Source organism: Saprolegnia parasitica (genome assembly GCF_000151545.1).
Source record: "Saprolegnia parasitica CBS 223.65 unplaced genomic scaffold supercont2.3, whole genome shotgun sequence".
NCBI lineage: Eukaryota > Oomycota > Saprolegniomycetes > Saprolegniales > Saprolegniaceae > Saprolegnia > Saprolegnia parasitica.
This window is the reverse complement of record NW_012156397.1, coordinates 1,255,190-1,275,006: the sequence shown is the minus strand read 5'-3', so window position 1 is coordinate 1,275,006 and position 19,817 is coordinate 1,255,190. Positions and strand designations below refer to the sequence as shown.

General features: G+C 56.0%; 7 protein-coding genes across 7 annotated transcripts; 3 read left to right on the top strand and 4 right to left on the bottom strand.

The window, feature by feature from the left end:
• Positions 1-634: 634 nt before the first annotated feature.
• On the bottom strand, positions 635-1,492 carry SPRG_01589 (hypothetical protein). The gene has a single exon (XM_012339795.1). The coding sequence runs from the start codon at positions 1,438-1,440 to the stop codon at positions 700-702; it is 741 nt and encodes a 246-aa protein (XP_012195185.1). The 5' UTR covers positions 1,441-1,492; the 3' UTR covers positions 635-699.
• Positions 1,493-2,339: 847 nt separating this feature from the next.
• SPRG_01588 (hypothetical protein) lies at positions 2,340-3,161 on the bottom strand (the record flags this gene model as incomplete). Its single annotated transcript, XM_012339794.1, has 1 exon — positions 2,340-3,161. The coding sequence occupies one exon, from the start codon at positions 3,159-3,161 to the stop codon at positions 2,397-2,399; it is 765 nt and encodes a 254-aa protein (XP_012195184.1). The 3' UTR covers positions 2,340-2,396.
• A 2,246-nt stretch (positions 3,162-5,407) lies between these two features.
• On the bottom strand, positions 5,408-6,139 carry SPRG_01587 (hypothetical protein; the record flags this gene model as incomplete). The annotated part of the gene is made up of 1 exon (XM_012339793.1): positions 5,408-6,139. One exon carries the CDS (start codon positions 6,137-6,139, stop codon positions 5,408-5,410), a length of 732 nt encoding a protein of 243 aa, XP_012195183.1.
• A 2,141-nt stretch (positions 6,140-8,280) lies between these two features.
• On the top strand, positions 8,281-9,117 carry SPRG_01586 (hypothetical protein). The gene has a single exon (XM_012339792.1). The coding sequence runs from the start codon at positions 8,337-8,339 to the stop codon at positions 9,054-9,056; it is 720 nt and encodes a 239-aa protein (XP_012195182.1). The 5' UTR covers positions 8,281-8,336; the 3' UTR covers positions 9,057-9,117.
• Positions 9,118-11,484: 2,367 nt separating this feature from the next.
• Positions 11,485-12,306, top strand: SPRG_01585 (hypothetical protein; the record flags this gene model as incomplete). Its single annotated transcript, XM_012339791.1, has 1 exon — positions 11,485-12,306. The coding sequence occupies one exon, from the start codon at positions 11,485-11,487 to the stop codon at positions 12,304-12,306; it is 822 nt and encodes a 273-aa protein (XP_012195181.1).
• A 1,600-nt stretch (positions 12,307-13,906) lies between these two features.
• SPRG_01584 (hypothetical protein) lies at positions 13,907-14,749 on the bottom strand (the record flags this gene model as incomplete). The annotated part of the gene is made up of 3 exons (XM_012339790.1): positions 14,217-14,749; positions 14,007-14,188; positions 13,907-13,984 (listed from the first exon to the last, which is right to left on the bottom strand). Exons 1-3 carry the CDS (start codon positions 14,719-14,721, stop codon positions 13,907-13,909), a joined length of 765 nt encoding a protein of 254 aa, XP_012195180.1. The 5' UTR covers positions 14,722-14,749.
• A 2,332-nt stretch (positions 14,750-17,081) lies between these two features.
• Positions 17,082-18,048, top strand: SPRG_01583 (hypothetical protein). Its single transcript, XM_012339789.1, has one exon. The coding sequence runs from the start codon at positions 17,097-17,099 to the stop codon at positions 17,955-17,957; it is 861 nt and encodes a 286-aa protein (XP_012195179.1). The 5' UTR covers positions 17,082-17,096; the 3' UTR covers positions 17,958-18,048.
• The last annotated feature ends 1,769 nt before the right edge of the window (positions 18,049-19,817 follow it).

The window sequence follows — 19,817 nt, the reverse complement described above, 5'->3', positions numbered from 1 at the left end:
TCCCGCGGAAAAGCGCATGGCCGTCATCAAGCGCGCTATTGCCGCGTGGGACGACATTAGCGAGGATGCCATAAAGTCTGCCTTTGCGAAGGCTATCCCCAAGCATGTTGTCTAGGCCAACATAGACACAATGCTAAAATTTCTCTTCTCTCTTCTCTCTGCTTCCTGGACAACAGCACATAAAAAAGTTAGCAGCAGTGGCGCTTCAAAAGTGTGACAATAACGGGCTTCGAACCGGGGCCATGGCATCCTTGGCGCTCACCCCATCATCTTATCGGGTGCGCCAGATGACCGGTTTATGCTCCTTCAGAGGTATTACATATAAAGAGTTAAATCGTACAGAAAATCTGATGACTTTTTCCGGAAATATTTTGTAAAGGGGTGCGCCTTTATTTTGACCAACACTGTAGATTGATTGATAGATAGATTGATTGATTGATAGATAGATTGATTGATAGATAGCTGCCGGACGTTCATTCGAATAACCAACGCAGATTAGCCCACGCTCTATCCCGAATGACGTTTGCACCGGACATACACGCGCCGCAGATCTGTGAGGTCCTCATACAGTAGGCTGTAATGACGGTACAGTGACGACGCCGTCAACCTATTGCAGCCATGAGGATGTATACCTCCAAAAGAATCTTGCAAAGAATGTGGCTTAGGTTATGATACTTAAATACTAGTACTCGGCGTGCATCACGACTCGACTTTAAACGTTCGGTCGCGGTGCTCGCGCATGTGTGCTGTGCACATGCCCATGGTCTTCCCAAGGCGCTTGCACTCGGGAATCCGGCATGTCTTGCTGCGCCGGTGGACGTCACAGAGGCCACCGCCGCGGTCGGTGCGTGGGCAGTCGAGAACCGAGCAGGTTCGACAGCCGCCGTGCTTGGCGCACTTGTTGCCTCGCTGGGCGCCTTTGGTGCACCCGTCTTCGTCACAACGCTTGCCACCGCCGTGGGTGCGGCAGAGACCGCCGCCTTGGCTGCTGCGGTCGCAGCCAAGGTGCTTGCAGCGCGAGCCGCCACCGTGGGCTTTGCAAAGGCCCTGGGACTGCGCCGCGTTCGAGCAGCCAATGGCTTGACAGCTCTTGCCGCCACCGTGGCCGATGCAGAACTGGCCGTTCTGTGCCTCCTTGTCGCACGACAGCACACTGCAGAGCCGCCCGCCGCCATGGCGCTTGCAGTAGCCCTTGGACCGGACGTGGCTGGCGCAGCCCGGGTGCCGGCAGATCCGCCGGCGGGCGACTGGCCCATCATCACCCTCAACGTCCGTTGCGTGGCTTGAGGCATTGCTGGATCTAAACTCGAATGACTCCACGGGGTGCGTAGGCGACGACGGTCGTAGCAGCGTCGCGAGGTAGTCGACCACGAGTGGGTATGGGATCTCGGTGCACGGCGCTGCCGTGAACGGGATCGGCTCGAGGCGAAGGTCAGCCATTTCGACGGCGAGCAGATTCGGGATTGAAGGCTATGCGGTATTGGGCTGTCATGTCGAAACAACATCTGCCTTGTGCAACGTTGGTCTGGGTGGGTGCCTCTGCCAGCTGCCTCTGCCCACATCGAAGACGTGCCGTAAAGTCGCCGATCTGTGGTCAGTACGCCGACAGACTGTACCGGTAGTCTATTACTTAGTACCGGTGTATCTTGGGGTGTCAGGCAAGATGACGGTTATATTACATAATGCATGCGTTCTCCGTACCCTTATTGTCTCCGCGCAATGGATGCACGGTGCTGCATACCTCGCTGGTAACAGCTCGTATCACTTTGGCCCCGCCCTACCTTCTGGTATCCTAATACTTGTTGTCTTCAGTCCGCTGCTTCTAAATCATTCCATCGTGTCCGGGTTGCAATCACATATTCTCCAAAACGAACTCAAAGCTTTCGCATACGTAGCGCTGGGAGTTGACACCAGCACTTGGTCTGCTGCTTCAAGCTACCACGTCTCTACTTGTGCCGGGATGCCTGTCGTCGGGATGACCCACGTCCATTGCAACGGCTCGACACGAGATGGTCGCGAGATATCAGGTCCTGCATCGCCAACGAAAACAAATCAACTGCACTCGAATGGGTGGTCGTTCCGAAGTGGCACGGGTGCCTGGAACGTAAAAATACAAGGTCGTCAAGGAATCCATCCTAGTACAACAACATCAAATGTGACGCCGGGCGTCGAGACATGCCTATGTGATCGACACCGTTCACTCGAATCTGATCGGGACGCCATGCGTTTGCATTGCAACTAGACCAGATGTCCGTCGCACATACACGGGTGATGCAGCACGAGATACGAGCCGCAAGAAGAGAACGAGTATCCACCGCTTAATCGCGACAATAATGGTTGTTCATTGGTTGTCGTACGCAAGATTACATTAAATATAGGTTTACACAGGATACGGTTTACATGAGAAGCGCTTGGAGCCCGCTATGGCGCTGCTCACGCACGTGCGGCGTGCACATGCCAAGCGTCTTGCCGAGCCGCTTGCAGCCTTCGATAACGCACGTCTTGTCCTTGCGGTGGATCTCGCAGAGGCCGCCACCGCGGTCCGTGCGTGTGCAGCCCGGCAGTGTGCACGACCGGCAGCCGCCATGCTTGGCACATTTCGTGCCCCGCTGAGCGCCCTTGGTGCAGCCAGGCACGTCACAGCGCTTGCCGCCGCCGTGGGAGCGACAGAACCCGCCGCCTTGGCTACTGCGTTCGCAGCCAAGGTGCTTGCAGCGGGAGCCGCCGCCGTGGGCTTTGCAGAGACCTTGGGACTGCGCCGCGTTGGAGCAGCCGCTGACCTTGCAGCACTTGCCGCCGCCGTGGCCGATGCAAAATTGGCCGTTCTGCGCTTCTTTGGCACACGTCGGCACGGCGCAGACACGGGCGCCGCCATGGCGCTTGCACAAGCCGCGGGCGCGGACCGGGCTAGAGCAGCCAAATACCGCGCAGTGCTTCCGGTCGTGGTCGGTGGACTCGTCCAAGTCGGTCGAGAGGGTCGAGAGGGTCGAGGCGACGCTGAAGCGACCATCTTCCTCGTCGGTCGTCATCGAGTCGTCCGTGTCCTCCAAGTGGCAGTCAGCGAGTGCCCAGAGGTCATAGGCACTCAAAAGCGGCATCATGTTCAAGCTCGGGTTGAACGGAATCGGTTCGAGAAGGCGCGGCTCATAGACGCTGCTCATGTTGTAGTACGACATAAAGGGATCGTTGGAAGGAAAAGCAAAAATGACTGCTGCGATTTGCAACTCCCATCGCCCACCAGATGCTTTTAATGGATTCAAAATCCCACGCGGGCCCAGACGAAGCTTCGATCTGGTGAGGCATGCCAACTGGTATGGAATGGAGATACTTTTGATGGGGTGTGTGGTACAGGTGTAGTAGCCATGCGATCAACATTCTATCTGCTATTGGTACCCCCAAAATGAGGTACACAAACAACGTACCCCATGATCGGCAAGGTCAATAGTAGGACGGGATAGAAATAAGGACGACGACGGTGCCGACGATCGGGAGCTCGATGGGCTGCCAGCCTTCTCATTCAGCGCATAGACCCAGTGCATCGAAATAGCACCCAGTATCTGGGGCAATCCAATGCTGACAAGAAAGTGGACGAGGAGTCTCTACAGGTTGACCCATGTGGCAAAACCATGAGCCTTGAAACGAAGCAAATTACCACCGCAGTCCAGTGACCGAGCCTGCCACGTCTGCTGCCACGTGGTCTTTTGACAGAAATGACGTTTTGGATCCCAGCGGTGGAATTGGTCCGGACACCAAGGGGCGTCCTCATTATGATGGCGTGTAGAGCACGACGTAAACACCCGATGCCAGTGACCCGTTACCATTCTCTGTGTTGTTGTCGTTGAATTGAATAACATGCCATCGGCCGCGTGCATTGATGTAAAATCAACATAAATGAACTAGAGATTGACCGCAGGGAATCCGAATAAATCATGACTAGCTGGGACGATAGGTTGACAAGGCTGATGGAGGCGACTGCTGCATGCACGTGCTCTTCCTATAAAGCAGACGCTGGCTTCGATTGCTTCATGTAGTAATGCTTCTGCATTCGCCAAGAACATGCATGATTTCGATGTTGCGGCGGACTCGAGTATACATCAGTACTAGTACTAGTACAGCTATCAGTACCTAGAAGGAGATGGAGCGACGAGACGTGAGTCCTGTGTCATCGCCTTCTCCACGCCCACTCGTGCAAGAAAGACTGTCGACGCAAGATGCGCGAACCACTCAACAGTACGAACCAAGCCCGTCACATCGTGGTTACAGCCTTCGCACAGGCTGAAGTACAGAAATTGAATCAACCTTCGCCCGCTCCGACGACTGAACCGAACGTATTACATTATTGTAGTGGTGTGCCAGATTTCGTCAAAAGTGACGTGGCAGAGCCTCTGTCGAGGATTTGAAATTGCCCTTCCACAAAAAGACCACGCACAGTCAACTCCTCCTTCTCGATGAGTTTCAGATCACGATACCAGGAATGACAGTTGGCGGGCTTAGATGAGCGTCACAATAATGTGTCGAGTGCATTGCAGAGCCCCTTCGTCCTCCAACTGCGACGTGGAGCGACCGGATACGCTGAGAAGATGGTAATGCGCGGTTATCAGGTTGGCGGCTTTGTAGCATTTCTCCGAACCGAGTCGCTCCTTGCGCCAAGCAGAGTACAAACAAGCGCTCTGTGTTCTCCACTTACGAGAACACACTAAAAGTCTGATCGGATTCGGTTCGACTGTTTTTCGGTGCTTTGATGCTCGATACGTTCGTGCTCGATGCGCGATGCGCTTCAAACACCGTGTGGTAGTCGTGGTCAATATTGTGGTGCTGGTTGGGTGGGGTCGGTCGGGAGCCAGCAACCGGTCATCTGGGACCAGGGGTACATATTATGTACCCCTGTCTGGGACCGGGCGCGACTTGTTCTTCAGACGTATCGTAGAAAACCCAAAGGCCTCTTCGCGACCTTTCCCATTTCGACTTACTTTAGGGAATGGCAGTCACCATGTTAGCCTCATCGGGTGGCCGAGAGGTGGCGCCCCCCAGATCGTTTCGCGCCAATGCATGGATCTATCTTGTGTCTGTGCTGGTCTACCCTGTGCTATCTAATAACCTATAAGGGTATAGAGGTTTTAACAAGCCCGTTGACGTCCTCTCAGGTGCGAGTACAAAGTGCCACATACTAGGATATTCGGCACGAAACTTTGCAGACATGGAGATACTTGTTGACAGCTTCATTTCCGGGCTACTGTCACGCACAATACCGTGCCACTAACGCTCCTCGAAAAACGCAACGGCATTGCCTCGACAGCACAATAAGAAATCCTCTTTTCATGTACTCTAGTGAAGGAAATTCTCTATCTAAAAGAATAGCAGGTTCAAAACTCATTTCATCAACTTCATTTGTAGTACAGGTACTCGATTACAGACGGTGGGCGAGCTCGCTTGGTCGCTGGCTTCGATACGCACGCAGATGCGGTGTGCACATCCCAAGGCTCTTTCCTAGCCGCTGGCATCCTGCGACGACGCACGTCTGCTCCTTGCGGTGGATCTCGCAGTACCCACCCCCACGGTCTGTCCTCGTGCAATCACCGACCGTGCACGTGCGGTACCCGCCGTGCTTTGAGCACTTGTGACCGCGCTGGGCGCCCTTCATGCAGCCGACTTCATTGCAGCGCTTGCCACCGCCATGGGCTCGGCAGAGTCCGCCGCCTTGCGAACTCTTGTCGCATGCCGGCACCTTGCAACGGGCGCCGCCACCATGGGCCTTGCAGAGGCCTTGGGACTGCGCCGCGTTGACGCAGCCGTCAATTTTGCACTTCTTGCCGCCACCATGGCCGACACAGAGAAGACCATTGTGGGCTTCTTTGGTACAGTCGGGAAAGGTACACTTCTTGCCACCACCGTGGCGCTTGCAGACGCCCCGCGACCGAACGACGCGGTGGCAGCCATGGATCTTGCAGTTGCGTTTTGGTACCGGGCTGTCTTCGGCGTCCGTCGCACCGCCTTGGCTGCTCGAGATGCTCACGGCGCGGTGCAGGGCGACCCGCTGCGTCTCGCTCTCAGGCTCGAGAAAGAGCTCGTGTAGCATGCGCACATCCTCGAATGCGATGCCGCGCGCGACGGATTCGAACGGAATGGGATCCATGTGCATGGCACCGGTCGAAATGAAATATGTACTCTCGACGTCATCGCGTCTGGTTCCGGCGACCGGCTTTGGGAGACAGTGGCTAGTGCCGAAGTGCAGACCATGTGGCCGCCCATCATCACTTGGATGGGCCCGTCGTCGTCGTTGTACTTGCATTTTAGTACAGGCTTCGTCGACTCGGCTACTACATAATATTCGGTGTCAGCTGCGAACGGTCGCCCCCAAGAAGGCTCGTCGATACAAGCGCCAAGTTATGCGCTAAAACAAATGTAAACAAGTGATAGTTGAGTGTATGGGATCCAGTCCAGATCCATACAATGGCTCCCTGGCTCCCTCAAGAAATGCGCCCGGATCGACACCATTTTACGCTCAAGCACCAAAACGCACTGACGTACCTGTGCCGCGACTGTCCACACGGGGGTGGAAGAGTGGATTCACGCTTGCTCGTTCTAATAGTTGAAGCATTGAAGAGGACGTATTTCGACGAGAGAAGGATTCAGCGAACAGTGTGTACCCACACTTGAGTCACATGACCCGTGCATCACCAAAGGATAGGTGCGAGGACGCAAGTAAGTACTGGTATCGCGTGCGACAAAAGACTGGTCGGTCTGGAGTCGCTCGCGGCGCCTCGACCGAATCCTGTTGGAAGCAACCACAAAAGAATACGCGGCGTTAATGACGCGAGCCGCGTCGATACGCGATGACACGCAAACTCGCCGAAACTTGCCTCTCTATTGGCACTGCCGGCAGCGCTCTGACTCGAATAGTCGTTTGCAAAGCCAGTGCTCCGACGCATCATCATGGCTCGTGCCCCCACACGGACGACGACGACGTCACCGGTGGATGGATACTCATCATATGCAGACTCTTTTCGCTTCAATGACGGACGCCACACGCTGCGCCACACGAGTGCCCTCGCGAGCTCTGCTGGAACTGTGGCCTGGGACGCAGTGTTGTGTTTCCATTCAAGCCGACATATCGCATGGGCGTCGTTCTTTTCGACCCTTCAAGCGTCAATCGTTCAGGCTCCAATCGTCGACAACAAGCTGGCGGCGGCAACACTCTCAACTACACGAAGCGCACACGACACGGGTGACGACTGAGACAATAGTTTAAGGGTTAGTATCCACATCGTATGAGGGACCCATACTGCATTCATTTCCAGTGCCCAGTGCGTCGGCAATGTGGCGGAGGCCTTTTTATGGTCCATCGAAGGCCGTGCCTCGTGGTGAGCAACGACAGAGACACGGAAGCCGTCGAGAGCCTCCACTTGTTCGAGTTTTGCGCCGCGAGGAAGCCAGCGCTGTTGTAATTGACGACGATTCGAAATCGATTGTATAACGCCCGCAATGTGCAACCCTTTGTAAGATGGGCGATCATTGTGCTTGGCGCTGACGGGACGCTTACTTTTCTGGAAAGCCGTCAGTTGGTGTCACGTCTTTGTTGTTGTGCGTGTGGATTTCTACAGATTTCTACCGGAAGCCAGAACAGGTATGTGTTAACGCCACAAGTACTGTGCGTGGGACGAATGACATACAGGGTGGGATCGTTGGTCCGTCGTTCGACAGCTTTAAAGCGATTACTCTAGGTGTCCGCGCCGTGTGGTAGCACAGGAAGGGTACCAAGGGACACGTCGTATCCAAGTTCGACGGCTATTACACCCATCTCTATACATGCTCGCGGTTCACGTACGTCGGCGTAACGCGCTTCGGATCAACCCACCCGCGCAATACCCACTACCGCGTCGACAAGGTGGATGTAATATCACACACTGCTATGTATTAACTTCGATTGCGTCCTCCGTCAATGTTGCTTGTGGACGAAACGCTGTGGAAGCATGCGCTCCAAATCCCCCTCAAGGGCACCAACAGGCAAAGGCGGTCCATACGACACCGCGCTCGTCATCGCGAGGGCCACTGTCGTCTCATCCCGCTCCAGCGGTACCGGTACCTCTCTGCCACCATGAGGCATGTGCAAGACATGCTGCTGGTTCGCGCTGGAAGTCGTGAGACCGGCTCTTGACGGGGTCTCTATGCACCGTCAAATGGCAACATTTGGTCTCCATTCGGTTTCAAGCTGGCGCACAGAGACACTACCACGTGGCTACGGTCGCGAGTATAAAAACGCTCACTTGACAATTCGGGCGATGCAGCCCACGATCGAACCCATCCCATTTGAAGCGGTTTATCATGCACCGTTGGTGATGCTGCACGAGGACGCGTTCCTTCTCGACCTCTTGGCGCTGGACGCACACTCGTGCGACATCAAGCTCGAGCATGTATCCGACTTTGCGACCGACTATACCACCGCCACTACCGTGGTCTCCCCGCACGCCATGTATGTCGACGCATTAGAGCTGGCGGTTGTCGACGGTGTCAAGAAATCGTGCTCGGTCACCGACTGCCACCGCGTCGTTCGGTCCCGCGGCGTCTGCAAGCGCCACGGCGGTGGCAAGCGCTGTGCCTTTGCCGGCTGCGGCAAGGAGGCCCAACACGGTGACTACTGCGTTGGGCACGGCGGCGGCAAGGCGTGTCGTGCCGACAACTGCGTCAACGCGGCGCAGTCTCACGGTCTCTGCAAGGCCCATGGCGGCGGCGCCCGCTGCAAAGTCATTGGCTGCGATAAGAGTAGCCAAGGCGGTGGTCTCTGCCGGGCCCATGGCGGTGGCAAGCGTTGCAACGAAGTCGGCTGCACAAAAGGCGCGCAGCGCGCCAACAAGTGCGCACGCCACGGTGGCTGTCGGACGTGCACGGTCGGCGATTGCAACCGGACCGACCGCGGCGGTGGCCTCTGCGAGATCCACCGCAAAGAGCGCATGTGCAAAGCCGTCGGCTGCAAGCGCCTCGGCAAAAGCCTGGGCATGTGTACGCACCACATCCGCGAGCTCCGCGCCACGTCTGCGAACTCGTCGAAGCAATTTTAGACACCGTACCATATATTTAGCCATCTTTTCAAACTGAGCATTCTTTCTTTTGACCGCCCAACATTTTATTGAACTACAGCGCGCCGTGTGAATAGACGACCCGCGCATAGGATGGCGGCGCGTCGGCGAGCTAGGGCACGTATATGCACGCGTAAAGGGGGGCTCGATCGCGCGGTGCGACCGTACGCGTGTTCCCTACTACCTGGTGATGACCTTGGCGCGAAACGTGCAACGGACGCAGGTGCACAAGGCGAGAACACAAACACGACCATGGGGCGATACAACCCGTTGCGAGATCGCCGACGGTCGGGATTAACGAAGGCGAAGGGATATGTCAAGTACGTTCGAAGCATCTCAATGTACCGTCGACTACAAGGCATTGAACCATATTTCTTGCACGTATCGTCTAGTAATCATCGGTGTACAGGCGGGTCACGGACCGTTCCCGCGGCGCGGAACCAAATGAGGAATGCAACCGCGAAAGCAGGTAGACTCTTTGAAGGGTCCTCGCGGACTATCGGTCATGGGGTATTTTAGTTGATCGAGCAATTGAGGACCCTGGGGCTGGCGCCGCACCGCTATGAGCACCAGATACGCCTTGCAACCGAATCCGTACCTCGTCCACGCTGAACGCTGAAGACGGCAGAATCCAAGACTATTGCTACGTTTTCCCCGGGACAGGACCAGATCAACTTCAGGAGCATCGCGCCAAAACATGCAACAGGTACGAACGAGTACTATGCATTTTGTATTTCTCTGAAATAAAAAGTTGGATGGAAAAGGCGACATTGAAATCAAGCAAAGCGTCAACCTCGAGCGATCGACACAACGATGAAATGCCAGCGACCCGAACGCTGGAAAAAGCGGCGTCTCTATTTCTCCCGGACGACGCTGTTAACCTCTGCATATCATAGCGGATTCTCCATCCGGAAGGAGATTAAAGGTGCGATCGAATAAGACAGCCTGCTGGACAACGTCGAACGCTGGCTTGACGATGGTCCTGTAAACGCCACTGAGTTTCGCGTTGCACCGTGACTGAGCGGCCGCACCATGGATACGCTACCAAACACCCTGCATCGCGACCTCCAGCCACTTGTGACCATAAAAGTCTCCGCAGGTCTTCTCAAGACTGTAATTTTCAAACGAGTACAAACATGTATTGGCGAAGTGCAGGCCTCGCTTCGAAACTCATCGAACGATCGCCGCATATCGCCAGGCTGGTGTTGGATCCTGAAGATCGCGCGGCAAATCTTTATCCGGATCCGGTTAGATTTGCAAACGGCATTCGAGACGCTGTCAAAGGGGCGACTCACAGAGGCTACTGCACTTGAGATTGCTGGTTTCGAAGAGCCTCTTTAGATGGCCGATTGGAGTCTGAGGTAGAAAGCACTCTCCTCACGATGGCTCTTTTAACGCTCTGAATAGATCGCCAACGTCAAGTGCACCTTTGTATGCCCCTTTTCTTGGTTTCTTTGCATGGCGCGCACTCGCTGTGCTTCCTACTATCTTGGAGAGCGCTTGACATATAATCTCAAGCAATAATGAGCTGCAGACATGGCCGAGTGATCTTGCACGTCTGCGACAACGCCGTTCGATGCTGCGTATTGGGTGCCGTGAATTATTTGGCGCCCAAATCGTCGAGCTGCCACGTCAACCTGGCTTTGCGCAAGGTTCTCTTCAGACTGGTGACTCCTTCACCGATATACAGTGTACACTGTAGGTTGTATGCATAAGCGTCTGTCGTAGACGGCTGTTGCTCGCTAACGGTCTTCCGGTGCCACAACGCTGCATCCATGGTACATTTCTCCTGCTCACCGTCGACCCACGCCGAGTCATAGACGCTCGGCGCTGTACATCGCGGAGAGCACTCCACGCAATCAAGGAGCATCCGAAAACCGTCTCGTTGGCGCGAGCTACATGAACATGCACCAGGAGCTTCCGCAGCTTTTAAACATGGACACGCTGTGTTCTTGCAATACAAGCAAGGACACGAAGCGAGGAGTGTGTGCCATTTTGAGGAGGAGGAGGAGGAGGCTCCTGCGCGTGTCGGCTTTGAAGACATCCGACGTCGTCGATGACGCAGGCCGAACCTTCTTGACGCGCGCCGCGTCGGCGTTTTGAGAAATTCCGCATCTTTTTGCCTTGTGGACGTGGTGAGAAACGTCCGCGTCTTATGGAAATGTGCTTGTCCGTTATGGTACAGATATGTGTCGCTTGACGGCAGTTGGTTTTCAAGCGTTTTTCTTTCTACCTTTTTTGTCGTTGGCTAAACGAACCCACACCGCGGTGAGCCAGCGCGGCGAGTTACGGCGTCCCACGTGGTTGGCGCCACCTGCCGTGACGCAGCGCACGTCGTTTGCGCGGTCTGCATGATGATGTTTCCCTCACACTTGGATTTTCCACGATCTGCACCTATTCAGCACGCCTCATGTTGCCACCGATCCCCGACTGCTACCACGAGTACGAGCCGATTCCTTTCGAGTCAGGTCGGCCACCCGTCGTGCTTTTGGGCGACGTCGCGTTCTTGAACGACCTCTTTGATCATCAGTGCTCGACGTTCGAGGCAATGACGATCGAGCCCATCATGATTTGCGTCTCGGCCACCGCCGACCTGCCGCCCGTTCGACCCGCGCGGTCGCTCAGCACCTGCAGCAGCGTGAGCTTTGGCACGGACTCGGAAGACGGCGACGCGCTCGCCAAGAAGGTGTGCTCCGTGCCCGAGTGCCACCGCGCGGTGCGGTCACGCGGCGTCTGCAAGCGCCATGGCGGCGGCAAAAAGTGCATTGTCGCCAACTGCGGCAAGGAAGCCCAGAACGGCAGCTACTGCGTCGGCCACGGCGGCGGCAAGTCGTGCAAAATCGACGGCTGCGTGAATGCGTCGCAGTCCCAAGGCCTCTGCAAGGCCCATGGCGGCGGTGCGCGTTGCAAGTACGCAGGCTGTGACAAGAGCTCGCAAGGCGGCGGACTCTGCCGGGCCCATGGCGGTGGCAAGCGCTGCAACGAAGACGGCTGCATGAAGGGCGCCCAGCGCGGCAACAAGTGCGCACGCCATGGCGGCTGCCGGACGTGCACGATCGGCGACTGCAACCGGACCGACCGCGGCGGCGGCCTCTGCGAGATCCACCGCCAGGAAAAATGTGCAAAGTCGCCGGCTGCAAGCGCCTCGGCAAGAGCCTTGGCTTGTGTACGCCCCATATTCGCGACTTTCGAGCCCAAGACGCACACTAAGTCCAGCGCCCGCTTGGTGTAAATCGTCATTAGAGTATTGTACAATAAAATTATAGAGTGAACCACTAGACAACTTTAAAAATCAATGTGTGGCGAGCGTTTCGAACGTGTTTCACACTTTGCACTTGGCGTTGTTGTGTGGGTCGTCAGACCACTTGCCCGAGAAACATGGAGCGGTCGACAATATAGCCTCTCGCTTGGCGTTCGTTTGACGCAGCCACATCGATGGACAGAGCCCTAGCCGCCGACACCCACGCTTCCACGCTGATTCGATAAAGACACCAGCTAGGCGTATCCTGATATCTGGATGGCGCGTCGGCTCTGCATCATGACGACAGGCTGCAAGAAAAGTACACGCATTCGACGCACGTCTTCTGATGCGCAGACAGGGTTAAACCTTCTGATTGGTGGGTTCACCTAGCATCCAAGGCAGCAAGGCGGGGGACCCGAGCAACGACGCGTGGCTGTTAAGCGGCAACGGTCGCAGGCTGCACTGTGTTTGAATGCATCGACCGTAGCCGCATATCACAAATACAAACAAGCATGTTGGTCGACATTCCGCCAGAGAAATGGCGGTGCATGTACCTAGCGTTGAAACCTACTGCACTTGTACATCGCTTGACGAATCGATATGCATGCGTAGTGTACACTGCCTTCTTTGCACGGGGTAGTAGCCAGAAGTACCCACGCATCAAGTCGAGTCCACGCCGCGACACATTTGTGTCACATCCATAGAATTCACTGTCCATGATGGATTAGTCATGTAGACGCGCGTCCACGGTAAGAAAAGAAGCAGTACACGAGCCGCAGCCATGTCGTCCATCATCAACTTGTCCACCTCGTGAGTCTTTCCGCTGTGCGTCGCGAAAAGAAGTGTGCGACGCTCCGATAAGGCGAGCGCACACGCGTTCGTCGTCGCCTGTCCGTTCCCGTTGATATGGTTCACGCGGGTTCGAACCGGCGAGCCAAGCCGACAGCTCTTATGACCTATATTGCCTCTCGGCGCCGCTGCCCGAGGCCTTGCTCTGACATACTAGTACACCAATGACTCAGCTTGTGACTCATCCCTTTCACCAAGTAGCCTTCTTATAGTTTACTGACCAGTCTTGCGGTTTGCGGTTGAGAGAGGGGTGCGGCGAAGAAATATCCAAACGATGTGGCGCGTTCGGCGCTATGCACCGATTACAAGACGAAACTCGACAGCGAAACCACGTATTGCGCAAATGCCAGAGAAGTGGGGACTGGAAATGCAACCGTGCACTGGATGACGTTGGATAAAACCATAGCCGCTGCCACGCCGGTTGCAAGGTCAACTGTTCCTTTGCCGGGTACCATATGTTTTCCGATTAGTAGCGCCCTGGAACCACCTCGCATACGGACAACACCTGTCCCCTCGTCCGTCAACAAACAAGTTGCCGGAACACCAAGCTCATCAATCCGTTGTACTGCAGACACCTTTTGGCGCTGTGGTCCAAAATCAAAGCTAGTATGCTACGCGATCCTACGGATACTCGTGTTGGCATCTTGGTTGCAGAGCCGGGCACGCGGAGGAATCTTGCACGACGGATATGTAAAAAATGCATCTAGATTTCATAAATATACTTCTACAATCGCTACTCCGTTCACAGCGACGGCGTCGGAAACTTGTTGCGGAACTCACGGACGTGCGGCGTACACATGCCCATGGTCTTGCCGAGGCGCTTGCAACCACTGACGGTGCACATCTTGTCCTTGCGGTGGAATCTCGCAGAGACCGCCACCGCGGTCCGTGCGCACGCAGTCGTCGACCGTGCACGTCCGGCAGCCGCCGTGCTTCGCACACTTGTTGCCGCGCTGGGCGCCCTTGGTGCAGCCAGGCTCGAGGCAGCGCTTGCCGCCGCCGTGGAGCGGCAGAAACCGCCGCCCTGCGAGCTCTTCTCGCAGCCGTTGAACTTGCAGCGGCGCCGCCGCCATGGGCCTTGCAGAGGCCCTGGGACTGCGCGGCGTTGGAGCAGCCGTCGATCTTGCAGCACTTGCCGCCGCCGTGGCCGATGCAGTAGTTGCCGTTTTGGGCTTCCTTGACGCAGCCGTGCATGCAGCACTGCTTGCCGCCGCCGTGGCGCTTGCAAAAGCCCTTGGAGCGCACGTTGCGGTGGCAGCCAAAGACAGCGCAGAGCTTCCGCGGTGGGCAGTACTGGTCGTGGTCGGTGCACGCACTCGAGTCGCTCATCTCGGTCGTCGTGCGCGTGAGCGGGACGGGCAAGCACTGGTAGCTAATGGCTTGGAAGGGCGTGTAGGCCGCTTGCATGTAGTGGTGCGGGTACGACGGGTAGTAGGCTTGCGCGTCGTCGATGAAGCTCGTGTGCTGGATGAGCTCGTCGAGCTCGTATGTGTCGAACGACTCGGTCTTGAGAGCCGTCGCTGCGTATGGGATCGGGTCGAACATGTCGGCAAGCATTGTGGTAGTTGGTGCTGTGCAAAAGAGCAAATGACCCGAACTGCGTGGGAGCAGTAGCAGTTGCGTCGGCAACATCGTCGAGTGTGTTATATAACTTGGGGTTTGTTACGATCGGCGTGTTACACCTCGGGAGCGTGCGGCATGTCGCGCGGCCACTTGGCTCGGCTTAACCGGCCTCCTGACCATGCCGCGTGCCTCCTGACAACCTTGTGCAAGTTGCTCCTTTTGCTACATAATCTCAAGGCGTGGATTATTCCAGAGTCACTGCGGGTTTGTATGAAAATCGACCAGGAGCTCGACCAGGAGGGTGTGAACCGACAGCGTCTCTGTGGACGTGTGGTCGCGGACAATATCTAGATTGTTGGCGCCACATGGGCCACGCCAAGTGCAGACAACTTCGTTTCGAGAGCGTCTTTGCACAAACGCGCGCGGCGTTGAATCTCGGATGTACGCCATGTCATTTTCTGTAGCTACATCTAATACCAGTGGTCGTTCTGCCCTTCTTTTCTAGCCCAATATAGATTTATTAGAAGCGGTCGTCGGAACTGGCCGCCGGAGAGGCAATTTGGGCCGCCACCCGAAAGTGAGCGCTGGCGAAGACGCCATGCGATGCTTGCATTAGTGTTCACTCAGTCCCACGTATCCAGATCCCAACTGCTGGGTGCGTCGGTCGCTCAACATGCTACGATTGGTGGGCTGTCTCCTCATGGCAACATGTGTTGACGCGTATCGCAACGGCTGCTCGGCAAGCGCAGGGACGGCGCTGACAAGGGCAGCATCGAGGGTCAAGGGGTGTACCTTGGCCATGATCGATGGATGGTCGCCTGGGTGACCGAGTCAGAAGCAACCAAGGGACGAGTTGATTGCGTCGTGCAAGCGACCGCAGCAGCCAAACCCGCGCCTTGGACAGTGTCACAACCACCTCGTAATTTGATATGTTGTGTGTTGATGCACGATCGTCCTCGGAAGCACATAAGTCACGCTGCGTGCCGAGTACTGTGGCTTCACGAAGCAAAGAAACGACCTTCTTGTAGACAAGTCGCCCATGTCTACAATCACTTGACCTGGTTTACGCACTGCGGACAGCTTTGATGGCGAACCAGCACCAGGATACGAGACCATAGACCCGCAAAATGGGCCCAATGATAGCTGCTTGTACTAGAGGCGTTGTGGAATTTTGGTCCACCCGCCGTATATGCGAAGCAAGGGGCACTTCAAGAACGCTTCCTTGAAGCCACGGCGGGACATGTTTTGGCTTCGTATTTCTCTGGTGCGATCATCGGCGTCGTGCTGGCCAAGAGGATTGAAAGCTTGATGCGTAAAATTTAAGGCAGCACCTCGGATCCTTTGAAAAAGAGCCCACGATGAAGAATCGACCCGCTCCTAAAGCGCCGCGAACTACTGTAGTGCAGCCGTCGGCGCTCGTACATTGTACATTTACGCCTTGTGCACTGTACTGGTACTAGTACACGATAAGGCTGCGGCGCTTTGCAGAACAAGCGGAAGCTAAACTCAAAGTCTGCGATCTCATTGAAAATTGAGATTCAACGAAATTTCCTGCGCGAACATGTCTGATGGCTTACTGTGTTTTCTCTCAAATATGATGTGAAGGCACAATTTTTGTCTCGGTCTGGGAAGAATTAAATGAGTCCATGAAGCGGTCGGCGTCAACTGCCGTCTCTGCGCAGTCGGGCGTACTAGTATATTCTCTACATAGCGTCATGGTCTCGAAGTTGTGGTGGTCGCCCCATTCTGCTTTCTTGCATTGCTGCTCCCGGTCCGGCGAAACACACTCGGTGGTTCTCGCTTCGGTGAACGGCTTCTGCGCGAAATGGGGCTCGGCGGACTTGATACCATGGTCCAAAATGCACGGCTGCACGCTGACCACTCGAAACGGACAGCCTCTACACTGTACGATAATCAGCTGCAAAGATATATACACTTTTCAGTGCAACACTCGAGTACCATACAAATGGATTCAGAGCTAGTGTGCGGCCCCGAGGCGCCAGAGCCAACGTGGGCATGACCTGTGTAGAAACCACTTTTGTCCCGCAGGCCAACAGGCGGTTGGTGAAGCATTCTACTTCTTCTTGCACTGCAGGCAACATCCCACTCTACGGATAATTGCGAATCTCGCGGTGAGGCTTTGCCGAGCCAAAATTCATGGGCCAAACCAGTTGCTTGGATCACGCCATGTGGCTCTCCATCGGGCGCTATACAAGGTACAGCAGACTGCCCTCTCTCTGCCACAAACTGGTGGCAGTCAATGGGACAGCCATACGATTTCTTCCCTCCGTCGCCTTCGCCGGCGTCGTCGTTTCGAGCGCATGGGCTGCTGTTCATTTTAATTTTTCTCGACACACGCACAGTGTCCAATGTTCCCGATCCCGAGCTACTTGGATCCGATCCCGTTTGGCGGGTTCCACCCCACCCCGCTCTTCAACGAACACGAACTCATCTCGCTCTTCGACCACGACCCCTTTCCGAGCGCCTTCTCGATGGACCACCATCACTCGATGATGGTGCTCCCGTTGGACCACCCGCTCGCGCCGCTCCACCTCGCGCATTCGTCGTACGCAGAGCCGCTGCCGCTCTTCCGCTCCAGCAGCGCGTCCTCGAGCGACTTTAGCAACTGCACCGACCGCGACTCGTTCGACTTTGACATTGACCTCCCGCAGCCGGCAAGACGCAAGACGTGCGCGACCGAAGGCTGCCACCGCAACGTGCGCTCCAAGGGCTTCTGCAAGCGCCACGGCGGCGGCAAGCAGTGCTGCATGCACGGCTGCGTCAAGGAAGCCCAAAACGGCAACTACTGCATCGGCCACGGCGGCGGCAAGTGCTGCAAGATCGACGGCTGCTCCAACGCCGCGCAGTCCCAGGGCCTCTGCAAGGCCCATGGCGGCGGCGCCCGCTGCAAGTTCAACGGCTGCGAGAAGAGCTCGCAGGGCGGCGGTTTCTGCCGCTCCCACGGCGGCGGCAAGCGCTGCCTCGAGCCTGGCTGCACCAAGGGCGCCCAGCGCGGCAACAAGTGTGCGAAGCACGGCGGCTGCCGGGCGTGCACAGTCGACGACTGCGTGCGCACGGACCGCGGTGGCGGTCTCTGCGAGATCCACCGCAAGGACAAGATGTGCACCGTCAGTGGTTGCAAGCGCCTCGGCAAGACGCTCAACATGTGCACGCCGCACGTCCGTGAGTTCCGCAACCAGCCGCCGAGCCCTTCGCGCGAGACCAAATAAGGCGTCGCCTGGCTATTTATTGCGACCCCATTAGCATTGTACTGTAGTGTATTATAAACACAATCCATTGTAATCTACGACAACTATCCACTTATGTTGGCATTCTCGAGCACAAATAAAGCCCGCGCGGAAGGAATAGTCGATGCACGTAGTCATTGACATAAATTTGAACCAACAGCCCGAATTGAACGCACGATGCTCGCCCCGAACGACGAGAGGTGCCGAGCACCAGCACGGAGGCAGGGACGCTATGCGAGGACGACAAGCCATTTTATCGCTGCGATCCATGGCTCTCGGCGTCGCAGCTACATGGTGCAAGCACCCCAAGCGCCAACAGGCGACCACAAAATTTAGAGCCGGCTGGGGGACGACCCAGATGTAGTAGTAACATGTGCTTTGCGCAAAGGCTGGACACAAAATTGCGAATGGACGTCACATTATTATTTCAGAACGGATGCACTGGTTCTTGAAGCGAAAACGGCTGGTGAACGCATTCTTGATGTTGGTGCACAGGATAGATGGCAGATTCGGTATTGTCTCTTCTCGATGGTTGGCATATTCGATCTCTGGCATGCGTCGTGCTGCTGGCGATGTACGAGAGAGGCATCCACGGCATTTGACTGGAGGCGTCAAGCCTTCGAATGCAGTGCGATGGCGCATACACTCTTGGTTTGCATTTCGGAGTGTTCAGCGAGCAAAGGCGGACCGCTAGTGGCTGTCATGTGATCTTGTTGCACACGGTAGATATCAGTTTGGTGCTTGACAGTGAAGAACTGCTTGAGGTGGCTGGTGGCACCTCGCTTCGTTCGACTTGGATGCCCAAATCTTCTTGACACGGCTGCGCCGGTCGACGCGACAAATCTCACTTTGATTATTCAACGACTAACGTTCAGCAACTGTCTGTCGTCCTCACTACAGCGCAGAATGTGGATCGATGCTGCGGTATTAGTAGTCCATCCTTGTCGAATACAGTAGCAATCGAGTGTCCCTCGTCACTCTTTTGAGCTTCGTTTGACCTAGGCCTAAATATCCATTGTAAACTTTATGGCCTTGGTTTGACCTCTTGTCGAGTCGAACTTGCGTGCGCGGTTTGCTTTTGGCGACGTGCTCCCCTGCAGACCTTTGGGGTGGTCGGAGCTCCATCGACAGAAATGACGCGTCACGCTCCAAGCTCCATTCCGGTCGACGTAAAAGAATTTGTCAACGACAAGCAAAGCTGATTCCTTGGGCACCATGCACGGCTCGTGGACCCCACCTGCGTCGTGAGCTTCGTGTTCGGATGCGTCGCGGAGAAATTCCATGCAAGGGGCACGGCCGGCCAAAGAAAGCGCTTCGAAACCGTGACGTTCGATAGTACTGAGTCTGCTCCTGACGTCGACCAAAATGCATCTCCGTCTCAATGGGCTCCTGCAGAATACCTCGTTTCATCATCAACAACAACATCATCGCGTGTGCTCCGGCGCCGTGGGTTGTCCAGTGCATCTCGCCACCTCTTACTCGCTAACCGACACCGTCGTCGTTGTCACTTGCGTCTGTGCGCGCCTCGTTGTTGTTGTTGAAGTGGGTCGTCTATTACAATAGATAAAACTCGTTGTCCCTGACGACGCCCGCCGAAGCCCGCCGACATCGTGCCCCGCCAAGGACGCGCTTGCAGCTACCGACCCGCCACCTGGGCGTAGAGGAAGACTTCTACGAGGCGCCTGCTGCCGTAGCCGCCGCAGCCGAGCTCCGGCTACCCGACGCTATCTTACCCAAGTACGCCGACTTCGTCTACCAAGTGATGCTCCGCGCGGTCAAGTTCCGCGCACATTTGCACTGGCTCGACAGGGCCGACCAAGCGTGCCTCTTCTGCCCGCGCAC

Bases quoted from the DNA above. Each gene is read 5' to 3' on its own strand.
- SPRG_01589 (XM_012339795.1), bottom strand. From the start codon at position 1,440: ATGGCTGACCTTCGCCTCGAGCCGATCCCGTTCACGGCAGCGCCGTGC.
- SPRG_01586 (XM_012339792.1), top strand. From the start codon at position 8,337: ATGCTGCACGAGGACGCGTTCCTTCTCGACCTCTTGGCGCTGGACGCA.
- SPRG_01583 (XM_012339789.1), top strand. From the start codon at position 17,097: ATGTTCCCGATCCCGAGCTACTTGGATCCGATCCCGTTTGGCGGGTTC.